Source organism: Scyliorhinus canicula, chromosome 23, assembly GCF_902713615.1.
Source record: "Scyliorhinus canicula chromosome 23, sScyCan1.1, whole genome shotgun sequence".
NCBI lineage: Eukaryota > Metazoa > Chordata > Chondrichthyes > Carcharhiniformes > Scyliorhinidae > Scyliorhinus > Scyliorhinus canicula.
Genome location: NC_052168.1, coordinates 25,598,186 through 25,615,955, shown reverse-complemented (window position 1 = coordinate 25,615,955; position 17,770 = coordinate 25,598,186). Strand labels below are relative to the sequence as shown.

At 48.7% G+C, this 17,770-nt stretch overlaps 1 protein-coding gene across 4 annotated transcripts in view; it reads left to right on the top strand.

Annotated features, from left to right (window-relative positions):
* tom1 (target of myb1 membrane trafficking protein) overlaps positions 1–17,770 on the top strand; it is a 115,098-nt gene that overhangs the window by 38,935 nt on the left and 58,393 nt on the right. For 3 of the 4 annotated variants that reach the window (XM_038783386.1, XM_038783385.1, XM_038783384.1), the window contains exon 3: positions 14,767–14,845. The exons of the other annotated variant lie outside the window; for it this stretch is intronic. In XM_038783386.1, coding sequence (XP_038639314.1) covers positions 14,767–14,845 — 79 coding nt within the window. The remainder of the gene's footprint in view (positions 1–14,766; positions 14,846–17,770) is intronic. 4 annotated transcript variants of the gene reach the window in all.

Sequence of the window (17,770 nt, the reverse complement as noted above, 5' to 3'; positions counted from 1 at the left end):
GAACCGCACCAGCACCACCTGTGGTGGCTGATTCGGCTTGGGCCTCCTGGCCAGTATTCTGTGGGCCCCCTCCAGCTCCAGGGGCCCCTGGAAGGACCCAGCTCCCATCAGCGAGTTCAGCAAAACGACCACATAGGCCCCCAGGTCTGACCCCTCCAGCCCCTCCGTGAGGCCCAGGATCTGCAAATTTCTCCACCTCGACCGGTTCTCCATCTCCTCGAACCGCTCCTGCCACTTCTTATAGAGCGCCTCATGCATCTCCACCTTTACCGCGAGGGCCGCGGCCTCATCCTCTCTTTCGGAGGCTTGTTGTCGGAGCTCCCGGATCTCCACCCCCTGGGCTGTCTGCGTCGCCAGCAGCTTGTCCATATTAGCCTTCAGCGAGTCTAGCAGCTCCACTTTTAGCTCCCGAAAACATCGCTGGAGAGTCTCCTGCTGCACCTGTGCCCACTGCCTCCATTCCTCGAGGCCTCCACCGGCTGCCATCTTGTTTTTCTTCCCCCGCTTTTTCTTAGGCGCTGCCACCGCTATTTTGCTGGCCCCATCCCTGGTCCAGACCATAGATCACTGGGGATCCACTGCAGACACCTTCCCACGTCGTGAACCGTCGATCAAGTACCGCTGGGGGCCCTAAAAAGAGCCCAAAAGTCCGTTCCTGGCGGGAGCTGCCGAACGTGCGGCTTAGCTCCGCATAGCCGCAACCGGAAGTCCTCCCGCTTGAGTTTCTGCTTGTATGCCGGGAGAAGGAGCGCCATCTTATGGTCGTGATTTCCCAAAGTGCGGTCGGGGATGGAACGGTAGGCGCCCTTGATTTGCCCCTTAATTGGAAAAAATGAATTGGGTGCTTTAAATTTATATATAAAAAAAGAAAATCCCTTTTTACTTCCTTTCGAGTAAACTAAAAACAATTAATCAAATTAACTAATCTACCAGTTCTTAAAGGGGAATCCCTTTTTTATTATCCTTTTTTTTTAAGAAAATAAACAAAGACAGTCGGAACAAATTTAACCAATTAAACCAAAATATAATTCCCAGGGGTATCTCTTTATATATGCTCAAGATACTTCATACACTCCCATTTGTTTATCCTTAATCTTAATATAATTGACATAACATTAACAATGGCCATGCATACATATAAATTCTGGTTCCACGCAGCTTTCTGGGATGATCTGGTGTGGTGTGAGATTCATACTGACTTTGGCAGCAAACATTTATAAGTAAAATGACATTTCATTCACTCCACTGGCTTTATGCAGGTCAGACTCTCCCCTCACTAGTTACTGCCTTATTTGCTAATCCTGACTGTATCGGGATGAGAGGGCTCAACCACAGGAAAAGACAGGTAATTTTTAAAAAATATTTCCCAAAACAATGATGCAATTTGCTCCATGCCTTGTTTGTTATTTATACATCAGAAAATTTCCCCAGGAACAAATTCAGTAACTCGCTGGTCTCTGAATTCACTTGTATAATCGAGTAGAAACAAATGATTGTTGCAAATTCAATCCCTCCCATATCCTGCAATGAGACCCAGACATTGTCATCTCGAGAGAGACTGTGAAATGATCACTTGTTTGAACAAATATCTGAAGCAGAACAAAAGTCCTGCGCGATTAGAATATTTCTCTCTCCGAGTTTCCTGTAGCGCCGAACCTTGACTCCACGCGCGCACTGAAAGCAGAGATAGGACCAGACACTGACAGCACAGTTACGGCTCATTGATCAGAACCAATGCATTCAACCGACGAGCGGAAGAATAACACAAGAGCTCGACCGAGATAGCCAGTGAACTCATTGCAAAATGCTCGCTTGTAACTTGAACTACTGCGTGTCTGAATCTGGTTGCATTTGGACTACGGACGCTACTGAATCAGGCGCACATGCACAGAACCAACTTTTCTGAGGTGTTTTATAGGATGAGTTCAGCGCAGCATGGTAACTTGAAATCCCACAGATTTCTGCCATTAGAGACTGCCAAGTGGATACTGTCTGCAAGTGGTCCCTGCATTTCGATGTTACCTTTTCAAAGAGGACCCATGTGAAGTAACTATGGCAAGGCCAGTTAGTCCCTCTTACATTTCGATAATCAGCAGCTTGGGATCTGCCCTAGCCCTTATTTTGATCCCTTATCCCTTTTGATAATGAATCATTCAATTTATATAACAAAAATGTAATGACTCTGGCATTCAATTTTTCAGCTGCATTGAATATGTAATTTTAAATGTCCGATGCTTGTTGTCAATTATAGTGGATTATAATAGGGTTGGCAATGGGACTGATCTGTATTGCTAACTCGATGGTGATAAATGAGTGTGGCATGTAGACTGGAAACACCCTGATGTTTTATTGGCTGCGAGATGCGTTGAACATATCTGTTCACATTCCTCATGTTCTTGGTATTTTGACAGTACCTCCAATGTATTTGATATGTGAAGTTCTGTTCCCTATCCCATCACAATATTAACCTACAACTTTTTCCAATTATTTTGTTGCTTGCCCTTCACGATCCCCCCCCCCCCCCCCCCCCCCCCCCCCCCCCCCCCCCCCCCAACCCCACCTCGCATCGCTTCACTGGCTTCATGCGCCTGAAAACTTTGAATGCAAAATCGCCATCTGTATGTTTCAAGTTGTCACCCTGCCTCTGTGACCTTTGCCAGCCCTTGTAACTATTGAACCCTGGTTAGACCACAACTGGAGCACAGTTCGGCTTTCCATGTTAGAAAAGGGGATATAGAGGGACTGGAGGAGATGCCAAAGATCAAGGACCAGAGCTGAGAGCTTACAACTATCAAAGAAGAAAGAAAAGCGCAGCACAGGAACAGGCCCTTCGGCCCTCCCAGGTCTGTGCCGACCATGCTGTCCATCTAACCTAAAACCTTTCACACTTCTGGGGTCCGTATCCCTCTATTCCCATCCGATTCATGTATTTGTCAAGACCCCCCACTTAAACATCACTATTGTTCCTGTTTCCACCACTCACTCCGGCAGCGCGTTCCAGGCACCCACTACTGTCAGGAAAGAATGAACACGAGGATGCAGTGGTCAGCACTGCTGTGTCTGTCTCACGGTGCCAAGGTCCCAGGTTCGATCCTGGCTCTGGGTCACTGTCCGTGTGGAGTTTGCACATTCTCCCCGTGTCTGCGTGGGTTTCACCCCCACGACCCAAAGATGTGCAGGGTAGGTGGCCACACTAAATTGTCCCTTAATTGGAAAAAAGGAATTGGCTACTCTAAATTTATTTTAACAAAAAAGGAAAGAATGAACACTCGTTGAGGCTCCTTTCTAGAAAAGAGTGATCTCCTAAAGGTGAAGAGGAAAGAGTTGATAAGAGTTAGCATCAAGAAGACGTTGCCACTTGTGAAAGAGCCCAAAAGTCGAGGTTATAAATGATAGCCACTGATGAATCCAGGAGGGAAATCGATAGACGTTTCTTTACCCAGAGGGTGTTTGGAATTTGAACTTGCCACAAATGAGGCAAATGGCATTGAAGGGGAAGGTAAACAATCATTTGCTTGAGAAAGGCATGGGCGGGTATGCTGACAGGGTGAGATGGGGCAGCACGGTAGCATGGTGGTTAGCATAAATGCTTCACAGCTCCAGGATCGATTCCCGGCTGGGTCACTGTCTGTGTGGAGTCTGCACGTCCTCCCCGTGTGTGCGTGGGTTTCCTCCGGGTGCTCCGGTTTCCTCCCACAGTCCAAAGATGTGCGGGTTAGGTGGATTGGCCATGCTAAATTGCCTGTAGTGTCCTAAAAAGTAAGGTTAAGGGGGGGTTGTTGGGTTACGGGTATAGGGTGGATACGTGGGTTTGAGTGGGGTGATCATGGCTCGGCACAACATTGAGGGCCGAAGGGCCTGTTCTGTGCTGTACTGTTCTATGTTCTGTATGTGGAGCAGAAACATGACCTAGCCCTGTGGGTGGAATGGCCTGTTTCTCTTATGTAGACACCATGTAACTATATAAACCTCTCTGCATCTAAGCCCCTCATTTTGTTTTTTTTAATAAACCCTTTCCAAACTCTTTAAAAAAAAAAAAAAAATAAATAAATAAAAATAAATTTAAGAGTACGCAATTGTTTTTTTTCCAACTAAGGGGTAATTTAGTGTGGCCAATCCACCTAATCTGCACATCTTTGGGTTGTGGGGGTGAAACCCACGCAGACACGGGGAGAATGTGCAAACTCCACACGGACAGTGACCCAGAGCCGGGATCGAACCTGGGACCTCGGCGCCGTGAGGCGCCCACCATTGTCACACAAGTCATAGATCATAGAACATAGAAAAATCAATCAGCTAAAGCTAAAAATCACATTTGCTAACCCACTGCGCTCACCGTGCTGTCCCCAAACTCCACTCTTTGACAATCTCCAAATTCACCCACAGAAGCTGAGCGTTCTTTTCTGTGAATCCTCCTGGGTTTTTTTGCCATGTTAAAGTCACTGTCAACAGTCATTTGATATTTCAGCAATAATATTAATGCAAGTTACAAGGCGGCACAGTGGGTTAGCGCTGCTGCTTCACAGCTCCAGGGACCCGGGTTCAATCCCGGCCTCGTCTGACTGTGTGGAGTTTGCACTTTCTCCCCGTGTCTGTGTGGGTTGGGTGCTCTAGTATCCTCCCACAGCCCAAAAGATGTGCAGGTTAGGGGGATTGGCCATGCTCCATTGCCCCTTGGGGTCTCAAAAAGGTCGGGTGGGGTTAGGGTGGAGGAGTGGGCTTTAGTAAGGTGCTCGTTCCAAGAGCCGGTGCAGACTAGATGGACCAAATGGCCTCCTGCACTGTAGGGATTCTATTCTATTCTATGATTCTGTATTCAGCCAATCATTAAACTCTTTGGAAGTCTGAATTTAACATCTATGCAGTCTGACCTGTGCTTTCTATCCAGCTTTATTCCTAAGGAGCACCCTCTGAAAGGACTGGGGGGGGGGGGGGGGGGGAACTTCATGTGTATCTAAAAAGAAAAGTAATTGGGGAAAATGATGCATCGCGTTAACATTGTAACGAATCACGGCTGATACTGTGCCAAGATGTGTGGCTCCATTGCTCATTCCGTTAGGTATCCAAGCTTACATCGGCTGACTGCGGAATTCCTCAAAAACCTTATTGGGGAAGCAAGAGACAAAATTTCCTTTGGGGAACAAAAGGCCAGGACACGTTTTATGCCTGTTTTTTAATGTCTCAAAGTATTGTTGAATTAATTTGAGGTTTGCTGACTGCAGCATTAGCCCGTATTAAAGCAAAATCCCAGGGACTAAAATAGGAACAAATGTGATTTTTAGCTTTAGCTGATTGATGACTTGTGTGACAATGGTGGGCATTTCTAACTTCATTGGGGTGGGGTTTGGGTGGTTTCATGTTGTTTCAGTCTTGAATCATCCTGTTCGCTTTGCTGTTGAACAACATCGACTTGATGTGAGTGCATTCTAGCCATACATGGCCCTTGGTGATTTGCCTTCCAGAGATCTAGGTGTGGCTGATGTAGAATATGTACCCAAACCCCACCCCAATAAGCGATGATGGAATTATTGGATTGTTGTAACACTGGCTCACTGATGTCCTTTTGGGGGCGGGACGTAGAAGGTAGAATCTGCAGTCCTCGCCTGTTCTGGCATAGATGGGAGTTATTTCCAGACCCACTCAAACGATTCAGCTACCTTCTGCAGTGGCCTATCGAGCCACTCTGGTGTTTCCAGGGAAAGCAGCGATGAATAGGAAATGCTGGATTTGCCAGTGATTCCCACGCCTCGTTAATGAATTAAAAGAAAATCCGTGCACTGCAGAATCTGTACATTACTGGTCTTTGACTTGCATCCTTAATATCCTCTGTTGATTTAAGACTAAAGTAAATATCAAGTAGTTAATTGGAAAACATGAGATGCACCAATTCCCTCACCCATTAACATGTCCCCAAAAAATAAAACTTCGGTGTATTTTGAAGTTTTGGTATCAATTGGGGAAACATTGCATTTCCAGTTTAAGCAGTGTGTTTTTAATTTCTATTGAAGAATGTTTGCTTTAATCGTCAAAACAATTTTTTTAAAAAACAAATGTTTTTGTGAGTTTGACAGCCACATGTCAAATACCCTAAAACTACAGGCACTGCTGAAAGTGAAATCACTCTAAAGCAGGGGTGGTTACTGGTATAGGGTGGATACGTTGACTTGAGTAGGGTGATCATTGCTCGGCACAACATCGAGGGCCGAAGGGCCTGTTCTGTGCTGTACTGTTCTATGTTCTATATGAGGCGCCCAGAATCATAACCGGGTGAAGCGCCATTTTTGAAAAGTAGAGAAAAAGAGGGCTAAAGGCAGGATGCCGCCGGGGGAAGCGCTGAGGTATATGCCGCATGCTAATTGGTTACAACCGGGACTATTAATTAATATACTATGCGGCCCTTTAAAATTGTGAATTTCTGAATGTGGCCCTTGCACGGAAAAGTTTGCCCACCCCTGCTCTAAAGGTTTACACCAGTCTCAGTATTTTTTGAAATTACAAAATGTCTCTCTTTTTGTGAACCGCCTGCATTGAACCTGCTTTTAAGGACTGAACGGCATGTGAATTTAAGGTCATAAAAGAAATGCGGCCCTTTCATCACTGTCACCTCATCCCTCCTGAGCGTTTAACTTCCAAAAGTGATTTAGCATCAACCGAAGCAGGCAGCGAAGACCTCCATTTATTAGCTGATTTTAAAATGGTGGCACCTTCAATGATGCCGTTAGATTATGTAACTTGATTATTGATGATGAGCTGAAACGGTACGGGCAGCACGGTAGCACAGTGGGTAGCACTATTGCTTCACAGCTCCAGGGTCCCAGGTTTGATTCTCGGTTTGGGTCACTGTCTGAGCGGAGTCTGCACGTTCTCCCTGTGTCTGTGTGGGTTTCCTCCGGGTGCTCCGATTTCCTCCCATAGTCCGAAAATGTGCAGGTTAGGTAGATTGGCCGTGCTAAATTGCCCTTAGTGTTCAAAAAGGTTAGGTGGGGTTACGGGGAGGTGTGGGCTTAGTGCTCTTTCCAAGGGCTGGTGCAGACTTGATGGGCCAAATGGCCTCTTGCACTATAAATTCTATGATTCATGCTGGCCTTCAGCAGAGGAGCAGAGACGGGCCATGAGAGATTTTGGTTACGGACTGAATATATGATGCAAAGTTCAGCTAGGACTCAAATAGGACAACCAAGATCATGAACAGCCTGATTCAGCCTTCAGTTGTGGCTAAGGATTGGAGTTTGTGGTGTGGCCCAAAGACAATGGCTTCAGTATTCCCATAATTTAATTTGGAAATATCTCTGTAAATCTAATACTGGACGTACCTTAATTTGCACCCTGTCCTGTCCACCCATCATCCTTGTGCTTGCGAACCTATTTTAGCTCCCGGGCTGCCAATATCACTTTATATTTCTCATCCTTGCTTTCAAATCCCTCCATGACCTTCCTCTTCCCCAATCTCTGCAATCTCCAACCCTACAACCCACCGAGCTAGCTGCCCCCATTCTGGCCTCTGCATCCCCACATTCCTTCGCCCCACCATTGGCCGTGCCTTTGGCTCTATTGGCCCTAAGCGGTGGAATTCTCTCTCTGCCCCTCTCTCTGCCCCTCTCTCTGCCCCTCTCTCTGCCCCTCTCTCTGCCCCTCTCTCTGCCCCTCTCTCTGCCCCTCTCTCTGCCCCTCTCTCTGCCCCTCTCTCTGCCCCTCTCTCTGCCCCTCTCTCTGCCCCTCTCTCTGCCCCTCTCTCTCTGCCTTTAAGATGCTCCTTCAAACTTACTTCTTTGACCATTTCATATTTCCTTTTGACCAAGCTCCTCTTTTACCTCCATGATTCCTTCCAGTGCTGAATTTTGATTACCGTCCTATGAAGTAACTTGAAACGTTTTACTACAGTAAGGTGCTATATAAATGCAAGGTGGCCACCAAACAGCTCTGCCTTCCTCTGCTGAGGATGGCGAAGATTATGTGTCTTGATGCATAGACAAAAAAACCTGAAAATCACATCATCCATTCACACTAAGACTAACCTAACAATAACATTGACACTAGAAGCCTACTCATGTTGTAGTAAATTCAGATAGTGAATTTAAAAAATATATATTTTTATTAAACATTTTTTGGAGAATATAAGAAAAATACAAAACCAAGAACCTCCCCCCCCCCCCCCCCCCCCCCCCCCCCCAACCACCACCACCACCAAGCTCAGCTTCTTGAAATACATGACATCTGTGTAAAATCACCCAACGGAGGCTCTCAGCGTATATTTAATTTTTCCAAGTTACCGGGTGGCATGGCGGCGCAGTGGTTAGCACTGCTGCCTCACAGCGCTGAGGTCCCGGGTTTGATCCCTGCCCCGGGTCACTGTCTGTGTGGCGTTTTTGCATTTTCTCCGTGTCTGCTTAGGTCTTAACCCCACAACCCAAAGATGTGCAGGGTAGGTGGATTGGCCACGCCAAATTGCCCCTTAGTTGGGGGGGAATGAATCGGATACTTCTTAAAAAAAAATTTTTTATTTAAAATTTTTTTTCTCAAGGTACAAAAACTCCATGAGATCCCCCAGCCATGCCGAGGCACTGGGTGGAGAAGCTGACCTCCACCCCAACAGAACCCGCCTGTGAGCAATCAGCGAGGCGAAGGCTGAGACATTGCCCCCATCACCTGCACCTCCAGCTGGTTCGACACCCTGAAAATGGCCTCTAGGGGACCAGGCTCCTATTCCCTTTGTAAGATCACCAACATGGTGCTGAAGAAGGAACCCCCAAACTTTGCTGTCTTAGGACATGCCCAGATCATCTGTACCTGATTCACTGGGCCCCTCCCACCCCGATCACGCCTATCTTCTCCCCCCGCAAAAACCCGACCCATCCTAGCCCTGGTGAAATGTGCCCAATACATCACCTTTAGTTGTATGAGCCAGAACCTTGCACACAACGAGGTGGCATTCCCCCTCTGCAGGTCTTCACACGACACCCCTCCATCACTCGGATAGTGAATTTAGTCTATACTGTATGTTAGGCGTTGAGCATTACTTTGTTATACGATTATTAGATAAATGCCAACTAATGCTGGGAAGTGATGCTTTCTAAATTTACCTCTGAACCTATTAAAAGGATCTTATTGAGCGATAAGTATTACCGTCATTGTAATCCTAGGAGTGGAAGTTGTGACGGTATTAATTGGATTATTATAAATATAGTCGGTGTTTATACATCTGATCAGCGAGAGATAAAGGAAAAATGCTGGAAATCTGAAATAAAAACAGAAAATGCCAGAAAAATAGGTTTGGCAGCATTTCTGGACAGAGAAATAACTTGTAATAACATCGAACATACCGTGCAGGGGGAGGCCATTCGGCCCATCGAGTCTGCATCGACTCACTTAAGCCCTTACTGCCACCCTATCCCTGTAACCCAATAACCCCACCTCACCTTTTTGGTCACAAAGGGCATTTTAGCACGGCCAGTCCACCTAACCAGCACGTCTTTGGACTGTGGGAGGAAACTGGAGCACCCGGAGGAAACCCACGCACACAAGGGGAGAACGTGCCGATTCCACACAGACAGTGACCTAGTGGGGAGTCGAACCTGGGACCCTGGTGCTATGAAGCCACAGTGCTAAACACTATGCTACCGTGCTGCCCCCAACAAAAGAAAAACATTCCCCTTTGTTGCAGACTGACCACTTTAATCCAAACATTAACTAGGCACATAGTCTCCTCCTTTGGTTGCCCTGTGCACAAGTACCCATTTGTACACAACGACAGACAGTGGTTCCCTGATGCTGGCTTTGTTTTTTGTGCGGTAACAATTACAACTAATTCTGCTTGGATGCGGCACCCAGAATGATACCAGCTATCTACTTATTGTGCTGTGAAGTGATGAGGAATTGAAACACTCTCAAATTTGTTCCCCCTTTCTTAACTCAGGATATTAACTATAGTACCCTCATCATTTGTTACATCAACCAAGGTGGATTGGCCATGCTAAATTGCCCGTAGTGTCCTAAAAAGTAAGGTTAAGGGGAAGTTGTTGGGTTGCGGGTATAGGGTGGATATGTGAGTTTGAGTAGGGTGATCATTGCTCGGCACAACATCGAGGGCCGAAGGGCCTGTTCTGTGCTGTACTGTTCTAAATTCTAAATTCTAAATTGCAAATCGGGGCTAAAGTCTGGAACCTCTATTTTATGTACACTCTACAAACAATCAAGCTGTTTGTAACATATCAATGGAGGATTAAAAATAAGTTGGGTCATGAAATCGCTGGATCACTGTCTAAAGACTCATTTAATGGAAGGGAGCAAGGCTCTTTCCAAATCAAAGTCACAGATTTTTGGGGAACTGGCTGTTAGTATTGTGCTCTGACCCTATTCAGAACTGACCTAGCTTGGTTAATGAATGAAATGAAAATCGCTTATTGTCACGAGTAGGCTCAATGATAATCACCTTTAGATTAGATTACGCGGAACATAATGAGTAAAACTAACTTAGACACGAGACCTGACATTCTAGGCTGGGGTAGTCAGTCTTGATCTAATGTTTTATTAAAAATTGTTTTTATTAAAGTTTTTCAATGTTATCAAATTTAATAAAACCCCTGAAGCATCCAACAAGAATGAGAATGCAATCCTACAACTGCCCCCACCCTTCCCCAGCAACTGATGGTGATTAGTTCCTTGAAGTAAATAATAAAAGGTTACAAACTCCGGTAAAACCCTTCGATTGATCCCCTCACGGTGCATGTAACCGTCCCCAGGTATAAAAACTCCACTAGATCCCCTAACCATGCCGGGGCACTTGGTGGGCCGGAGATCTCCGGGCGATCAGCGAGGTGAAGGTAAGGATATCTGCCTCTGCCCCGTCTGCAGCCCTGGTGAGTCCTCCACCCCAAATATGGCAACCAAAGGGCAGGGCTCCAGTTCAATATCGAAATCACCAACATGGTGCTAAGGGAGGAGGCCCAAAAGCTCACAGGATTGGGACAGGACAAGTATGAGTGGTTGGCCAGACCCTCGGAACACCGCTCCCATTTATCGTCCACCTCTGCCTCTCCTCTCCTTGGGTAGTGTGCCCCTAACACCACCTTAAGATGGATTAAGCCCAGTCTCGTACACGAGGAAGTGGAGTCTATCCTGCGAAGGGTCTCACTCCACACCTCATTGTCTATGGGCCTGAGCTCCCCCTTCCACCTCGCTGGCGCTCCTTCCACTGAGCTTCCTTCTTCTGAAAACATCCACCCATAGATCCCAGACCCTCCTCCGACCCTGCAAGTAAAAGGATCCTTCCCATTGGAGATGAACGGTGGCACCTCTGGGAAAGTCGGGGAACGCTGTACTAACTTCCCAACTTGGAGATATCTAAATGAGTTTGACCCCAAGGCCGGTACTTCACCGTTAATTCCTCTAAGCTGGCAAATCACCCCTCCCAAAAACAAGTAGTAATAATCTTCATTAATGTCCCATTAAACTGCAATGAAGTTACTGTGAAAAGCCCCTAGTCGCCACATTCTGGCGGCTGTTTGGGTACACAGAGGGAGAATTCAGAATGTCCAATTCACCGAGCAAGCATGTCTTTTGGGACTTGTGGGAGGCAACTGGAGCACCCGGAGGAAACCCACGCAGACATGGGGAGAACATCCAGACTCCGCACAGAGAGGAACCGAAACCGGGAACTGAATCCGGGTCCCTGAAGTTGTGAAGCAACAGTGCTACCCACTGTGCTACTGTGCCGCCGTAGCCTCCTATTCTCTCCAACCCCTTCCTTCCCCACACACCAAACATGGCGTCCAGTCTCGCTGGCTCAACAGGTGGCTGGTACATAAGGGACCAACGTTGACAAAGACCCCAGCCTAAAATGCTATCTGAGCTTCGCCCATATCCTTCGGTCGACACACCGACCGGATTTACAGAATATTTTGTTGCCAAAAACAGGAGTGAAGCTGTCGCCAGCGCTCCCAACCCAGACCCCTTAAGGACCTCGCCTCTACCTGTACCTCTGGGTCACTCCACCATCCCAGCACCTTTTCTATGTCGGCTGCCCGATAATAAAAAGCAAACCATCGGGCTCGCAGAATATTCCGTCAGCGAAAACAGGAACGACGCTGTCATTAGCGCGCTCAACCCAGACCCCTTACATCAGTGTTCTTCAAACTTTTTTTCCGGGGACCCATTTTTGTCAACCGGCCGACCTTTGGGACCCAACCCGGCCGCCCTTCGGGACCCAACCCGGCCGACCTTCCCGACCCAACCCGGCCACCCTTCGGGACCCAACCCGGCCGACCTTCCCGACCCAACCCGGCCGCCCTTCGGGACCCAACCCGGCCGCCCTTCGGGTCCCAACCCGGCCGCCCTTCGGGACCCAACCCGGCCGCCCTTCGGGACCCAACCCGGCCGACCTTCGGGACCCAACCCGGCCGACCTTCGGGACCCAACCCGGCCGACCTTCGGGACCCAACCCGGCCGACCTTCGGGACCCAACCCGGCCGACCTTCGGGACCCAACCCGGCCGACCTTTGGGACCCAACCCGGCCGACCTTTGGGACCCAACCCGGCCGACCTTCGGGACCCAACCCGGCCGACCTTCGGGACCCAACCCGGCCGACCTTCGGGACCCAACCCGGCCGACCTTCGGGACCCAACCCGGCCGACCTTCGGGACCCAACCCGGCCGACCTTCGGGACCCAACCCGGCCGACCTTCGGTACCCAACCCGGCCGACCTTCCCGACCCAACCCGGCCGACCTTCCCGACCCAACCCGGCCGACCTTCGGGACCCAACCCGGCCGCCCTTCGGGACCTAACCCGGCCGCCCTTCGGGACCCAACCCGGCCGCCCTTCGGGACCCAACCCGGCCGCCCTTCGGGTCCCAACCCGGCCGCCCTTCGGGTCCCAACCCGGCCGCCCTTCGGGACCCAACCCGGCCGCCCTTCGGGACCCAACCCGGCCGCCCTTCGGGACCCACCCCGGCCGCCCTTCCCGACCCAACCCGGCCGCCCTTCCCGACCCAACCCGGCCGCCCTTCCCGACCCAACCCGGCCGACCTTCGGGACCCAACCCGGCCGACCTTCGGGACCCAACCCGGCCGACCTTCGGGACCCAACCCGGCCGACCTTCGGGACCCAACCCGGCCGACCTTCGGGACCCAACCCGGCCGACCTTCGGGACCCAACCGGGTGGCCCTTCGGGACCCAACCCGGCCGACCTTCGGGACCCACGCCGGCCGCCCTTCGGGACCCACGCCGGCCGCCCTTCGGGACCCACCATTTACTCTTGCCTTGTTTGCTGCTGACAAAAATGGAGGAAATGGTTTTGGGTCCCTTTGGCCCTCGTACACGCTCCTCCAATGGAACCTGTTGGACGAAGGTGAAGCCTTCCCGTGTCGGAAAGTATGGAGTCTCCATCTGTCCAAAGTTCTGCATTTGTTTCCGGTAAAATTTTATCAAATTAACCCCCCCCCCCCCCCCGAACTTGTAAAAAAAAAATGAATAAAATAAATGAAAAAAATAAAGATTAAATGAATAATATAAATAAAACCTCCCTGAACTTGTAAAACAAAAACCTGCGACCGTTTAAAAAAAAAGGCGGCCGGACTGCGCATGCGTGCCCGATCGTCGGCGCGCATATGCATAGTTTTGCGCATGAGCGCTGATGATCCGGCCCGCATGCGCAGTCCAGCCGCATTTTTCATTTTCGCGGCCATTTTGAAGGCCGCTTGCAGTCGGCGTTTTTAACAGCCGGCTGCTGTGGCAGTTGCGTGCAGATTTGCGCTGTCGGGAGCGCCACGACGGGCGGCTCCGCGATCCTCACCACACCCGCCCGCAACCCACCCGCGGGTCACGCCCCCGAGTTTGACAATGCCTGCCTTACATGACCTTGTTTCTACCTGTACCCAAGTGGCCTCTGGGTCACTGCACAATAAAGAAAAAGGCAAATTCGGCAGTGTAAGGCTCCCAGACTCTCTCTCCCTCTGTAAAACTGTCCTACAAAACTGTCCTATGCCTGCCCAAATAAAAGGGGTTATCAGCCTGTTTAGCCTCCCAAAAATGAATTTAGGGAGTAACATTGGAAAAGGAGCAGAAACCGTGGAAGAATATTAATTTTGATGGACTGGACCCTGCCCGCCAAGGACAAAGGCAAGTTATCCCACCTTTATAGCTCCAACTTGACCCAACTCACCAGACTGGTGCCAGTTTATGGAGCTGTGCCCTGTCCCTGGCCACTTGGACACCCAAATACCTGAAGCTTGATCTGGCAAGACGAAAGAGAAGCCTGCCCAGGGTGGCTCCCTTCCTCACTGGAAAACACACACTCTTCCTGTTCTGATATTTTGTTTATATGGGGCAGGGGTGAGGGGAATAAGGTGATCCTTTCACTTGTATTAAATTACAGATTGATATTTTTAATTCAGTGGGCGGAATCCTCTGGTTTCCCAGCCGCATGTTTCCTGGGGCAAGGAGGCGACACGCTGTGTGCTGGCAGTGGAATTGAAGCCGCCCCTCGCTGCCAGGAAACGCGCAGGCAGACAATTCCAGTCAGTATTCCTTCCATGGTGTAGGTATTGTTTGAAATTCAGTGTCCATCTGCCTGCATAACACTGAGGATCAAACGTGAGACATTCAGGGGCTCTGAGAGGCCAGTTAATCTTCGGATAACTTCTTTGAATCATTTGAGGATGTGTTTTTAGGATGTTCAACAATAAATTAACTATCTGCTGCCAATTTTGCCTTGTAGACTGTTGAGCCTTTTTGCCTAATTTTTCTAAAGGGATTTCTGCTTTGTTTCTCAGACCAAAGGATGCGATCAGGGCCCTGAGAAAGAGACTTTCGGGAAACAAAAATTTTCGGGAGGTGATGCTCTGCCTGACGGTTAGTCCTGTGTTTCATTTTAGAAGTGAAGGTCTCTTTTGTGGCAAAAATGTTGCAGTGGAACCTACTTTTGCAAGCAAATTACCCGCCATTGACTTGTGTTGTGCCACATCTTTGTGATACTGCAAGTGGGTCTACAGTCTAGCTCAGGGGTGGGCAAACTACGGCCCGCGGGTCGCATGCGGCCCGCCAAAGGTCTTTATACGGCCCACCAAGTCATTAAAAAAAAAAATTTTTTTTTTTTTTTAATTTTTAATTTTTTTTAAAGATTAATGGGGGGGGGGGCTGTTGGGTTACTTACTGGTATAGGGTGGATACGTTGACTTGAGTAGGGTGATCATTGCTCGGCACAACGTCGAGGGCCGAAGGGCCTGTTCTGTGCTGTACTGTTCTATGTCCTATATGAGGCGCCCAGAATCATAACCGGGTGAAGTAATTATTTTACTTAATATACTATGCGGCCCTTTAAAATTGTGAATTTCTGAATGTGGCCCTTGCACGGAAAAGTTTGCCCACCCCTGGTCTAGCTGCTTACATGCACGATAGTGTCCCGTGATGTTGGGAATTGTTATACCATGTGACGCACTGTGTTCTAATGTTAAGATAGTACATGTACCTCAGTTGGTCTATTCCCCAATGCCTAATTGCTGTAATCACTGCCGCCCTGATAGCAGTCACAAGTTCAAATGTTGTTTGGTGAAGGGGTTTGTGTATTGGAAGGTACTCGTGAGTCATCACCTGTTGAGCAACTACTGATAGCGACTGAGCACATAACTGGTGCTTGCAAAACAAAGTTTCCCATTACAAATGCTCTCGACATTAAAGTGCCACAAACGAACAGCATGAAATGACTGCCGTTGTCTTTTTAAAAATATCTTGTCAACTTGAATAACTTCAACGAATAAAATGTGTAGCGATCAAAGCAGTATCGAGCAGTTTATAATTTGCAAGGCAGGTCTACCCTGTTAGATTTAGGTCCACCTTGGACCTGTCTCCCGTGTAGCAATGAGAAGCGTACTTTTTGAATTTGCGCAGATTGCAGTGGTACATGGGAAGATTGGACGCTGAGCTGAGAAAGAAAATATTAGTAAGTGTGGGCAGCATGGTAGAATTGTGGATAGCACAATCGCTTCACAGCTCCAGGGTCCCAGGTTCGATTCCGGCTTGGGTCACTCTCTGTGCGGAGTCTACACATCCTCCCCGTGCGTGCGTGGGTTTCCTCCGGGTGCTCCGGTTTCCTCCCACAGTCCAAAGATGTGCAGGTTAGGTGGATTGGCCATGATAAATTGCCCTTAGTGTTGGGTGGGGTTACTGGGTTATGGGGATGGGGTGGAGGTGTTGACCTTGGGTAGGGTGCTCTTTCCAAGAGCCGGTGCAGACTCGATGGGCCGAATGGCCTCCTTCTGCACTGTAAAATCTATGAAAAACAGGTAGGTTTTGGGGAGGGTGTTAAAGCAGTTGAAGGAGCTGGTGAGGGAATTCCATCAGAGAGGAGCCCACGAGGCGGAAGACACAATGGGCTGAAGGAAGAAATGTTTGAGGGCAAAATAAGGAGGTGGGAGAGTTTGGTGAGAGGGTTCTGATACAGGAGCAGATTCATCATCATCATGGTGTCACAAGTAGGCTTGCATTAACATTGCAATGAAGGTACTATGAATTCCGGCGCCTGTTTGGGTACACTGAGGGAGAATTCAGAATGTCCAATTCACCTAACGGCATGTCTTTCGGGACTTGTGGGAGGAAACCGGGGCACCCGGAGGAAACCCACGCAGAGACCGAGAGAACGTGCAGACTCCGCTCAGACAGTGACCCAAGACGGAATTGGATTTTGTTTATTGTCACGTGTGTACTGAGGTACAGTGAAAAGTATTTTTCTGCGAGCAGCTCAACAGATCATTAAGTACATGAAAATAAAATAAAAGAAATACATAATAGGGCAACACAAGATACACAATGTAACTACATAAGCACTGGCATTGGGTGAAGCATACAGGGGTGTAGTGTTAATCAGGTCAGTCCACAAGAGGGTCATTTAGGAGTCTGGTAACTGTGGGGAAGAAGCTGTTTTTGACTCTGTTCCTGCGTGTTCTCAGACTTTTGTATCTCCTGCCTGATGGAAGAAGTTGGAAGAGTGAGTAAGCCGGGTGGGAGGGGGCTTTGATTATGCTTCCTGCTTTCCCCAGGCAGCGGGAGGTGTAGACGGAGTCAATGGATGGGAGGTAGGTTTGTGTCGTGGGCTGGGCTGTGTTCACTACTCTCTGATGTTTCTTGTGGTCTTGGGCCGAGCAGTTGCCATACCCAGGCTGTGATGCAGCCCGATAGGATGCTATCTATGGAACCCGGGACCCTGGTGCTGTGAAGCAACAGTGCTAAACGTGCTACCAAGATTGATGGACAGCTGGGCTAGTTTTACTTTGGAAAAGCATATCGGGGGCGGTTAGCACTGCTGCCTCACGGCACCGAGGTCCCAGGTTCGATTCTGGGTCACTGTCCATGTGGAGTTTGCACATTCTCCCCGTGTTTTTCAGTCCCACGCCCAAAAGATGTGTAGGGTAGGTAATTGGCCACACTAAACTGCCCTTAATTGGAAAAAATGAATTGGGTATTCTAAATTAAAAAAAAAAAGCATATAGGCTTGAGGAGATTTGTTTGTGGGTGTTAAAATAATGGGAGCAGACTGGACAGTTATCGATCTCGGCTGCCTTATGTTGTAGTCAAGTGGGCTGGATGAGTGACTGGCTGTGACCAACTTAACTGTTTACAAAGGGCAGTGTGTCTCCCAGTCACCTGGCCACAATTTAGTGATTGTTAAACTTTTCTTTTGGGCGGGCATTCTGAAGATCCCAAGAACATCATGTAAGTGAAACTTCTTCCTTCCTCTTTCCCTATGTGTATTTGTGCAATCAAGTCACAACTGTAAGCCAC